Source organism: Terrapene carolina, unplaced genomic scaffold (assembly GCF_002925995.2).
Source record: "Terrapene carolina triunguis isolate 2854851 unplaced genomic scaffold, T_m_triunguis-2.0 Scaffold95, whole genome shotgun sequence".
Lineage (NCBI taxonomy): Eukaryota > Metazoa > Chordata > Testudines > Emydidae > Terrapene > Terrapene triunguis.
Window position 1 is genome coordinate 19,117,420 of NW_020664446.1, and position 1,524 is coordinate 19,118,943.

The 1,524-nt window shown below is 34.7% G+C and overlaps 1 protein-coding gene across 1 annotated transcript in view; it reads left to right on the forward strand.

The window, feature by feature from the left end:
• The window catches only part of CUZD1 (CUB and zona pellucida like domains 1), a 13,082-nt gene that overhangs the window by 2,099 nt on the left and 9,459 nt on the right, over positions 1-1,524 (forward strand). Inside the window, exon 2 of the mRNA XM_029911370.1 lies at positions 58-248. Coding sequence (XP_029767230.1) covers positions 58-248 — 191 coding nt within the window. The remainder of the gene's footprint in view (positions 1-57; positions 249-1,524) is intronic.

The following is a 1,524-nucleotide window of genomic DNA, read 5'->3' on the forward strand; positions in this document are numbered from 1 at the left end:
ATAATGTGACTATATTACCCAGTTTATAAAACATATGTTGTTAACTTTCTTCCACAGTTTGAACTGCTTTCAGGAATTTATTGAAATCTATGATGGACCCCTGTATGCATCCCCCTTACTTGGGAGAATCTGTAATGGGTCAAATCTCAGCTATGTATCATCTTCAAACACACTGACAGTTCTATTACACAGAGACTCCTATAACTCGGAATATGGGTTTTCTGCTTATTATAACTCTATGTTCCCAGGTAAGACTAAGATTTACATGTTTACTATTAATCTATTAATTTGAATTGGAATGTGTGATTAAAGCTTGATTATTTTTATTTAATAACCATTATCTTTGGTCTGCATTTTATTGCTGGTTAACATTTTATGTTAATTTGAGACCACAGTCCTTGGATTTTTCTAATAAAAAGGATACATTTGAGTAAAAATCCTTGTTAAGACAGCTGCCAATGTTCATCCCTCAACTGTGTCTCAAAAGCTAGGGTCGGCATAGAAAACTGAGTCAGGGAAAGAATCCTCTCCACATCCTGTCACTATCACATCAGTTCGCTTTGCTATTAGGCAAGTCTGTTAAGATCTTGAAGATTAAGGACACTTAGGAGATCTTGTATTGAATTAAAGTGCAATATATTCATTTTATATTAATTGTTTGTATTTTATTCACACATCCTTTTTAAAAAGGCTAAACAAATCTATCCTGGAGGATTTGATAGAAAAGTATTGATTTCAACAGCGGGAATATAAGAGGGTGAGAAAAACCTATAGGAAGAATTGCATTCTCTACTAAATTTTGTATGTTTTCCGAATCATTTCTGAAAACCCAGTTACATTTCTCTAGAACCATTAGGGGTGTCATGTCTATCAAAGGCTGTGGTGACTTATATGTAGGCCCAAAGTTGAGGAGTAAATCCACTAAACAGGGACACCATTACTTTCCTATTCAATTCTAGTTCCACTTTCTAGCTGTGTCAGAACCTATTTCCCTCCAGTGTGATCTTGTTAGTTTGATTTCCATAAAGTTAGGACTGTTGTCCATTTTTCTCTGTGAGGATTGTATAGATTATTGCTAATACTGAAGTTTGTATCAGATTTTACTGTTTACTTTTTACATTTAAGCATCTTCTACAGCTGCACCGATTGAAATTTTTGGATGAGCTAGAGGTGGAGAGGAAATGCTATGTTGTTGTACTTCCATGCACCTCGCATTCTGAAAGTGAGGTTCCTTTATATGTGATAGGAATCTGGCCTGGAATCACATCTGTTTGTTTTTGTGGGATTTTATTTCATTTTTGAAATCACAAATGGAAATTCTCACATTTTCACTCATTCTCAAGGAAAGAGCCTATATTATACCAAAATATTAGTGTGTATTAACTAAAGAGAGAGGCCAAGGAAGGGGGGGGGGTGTTTTTTTGTATCTGGATTCAAAATGGCTTTGGTTTGGTGATCATGCTCATAAACTATGCTAAGAGAGTAGTTTACAGTTTTATTTAACAAAGATGGTTGCTAATTTTG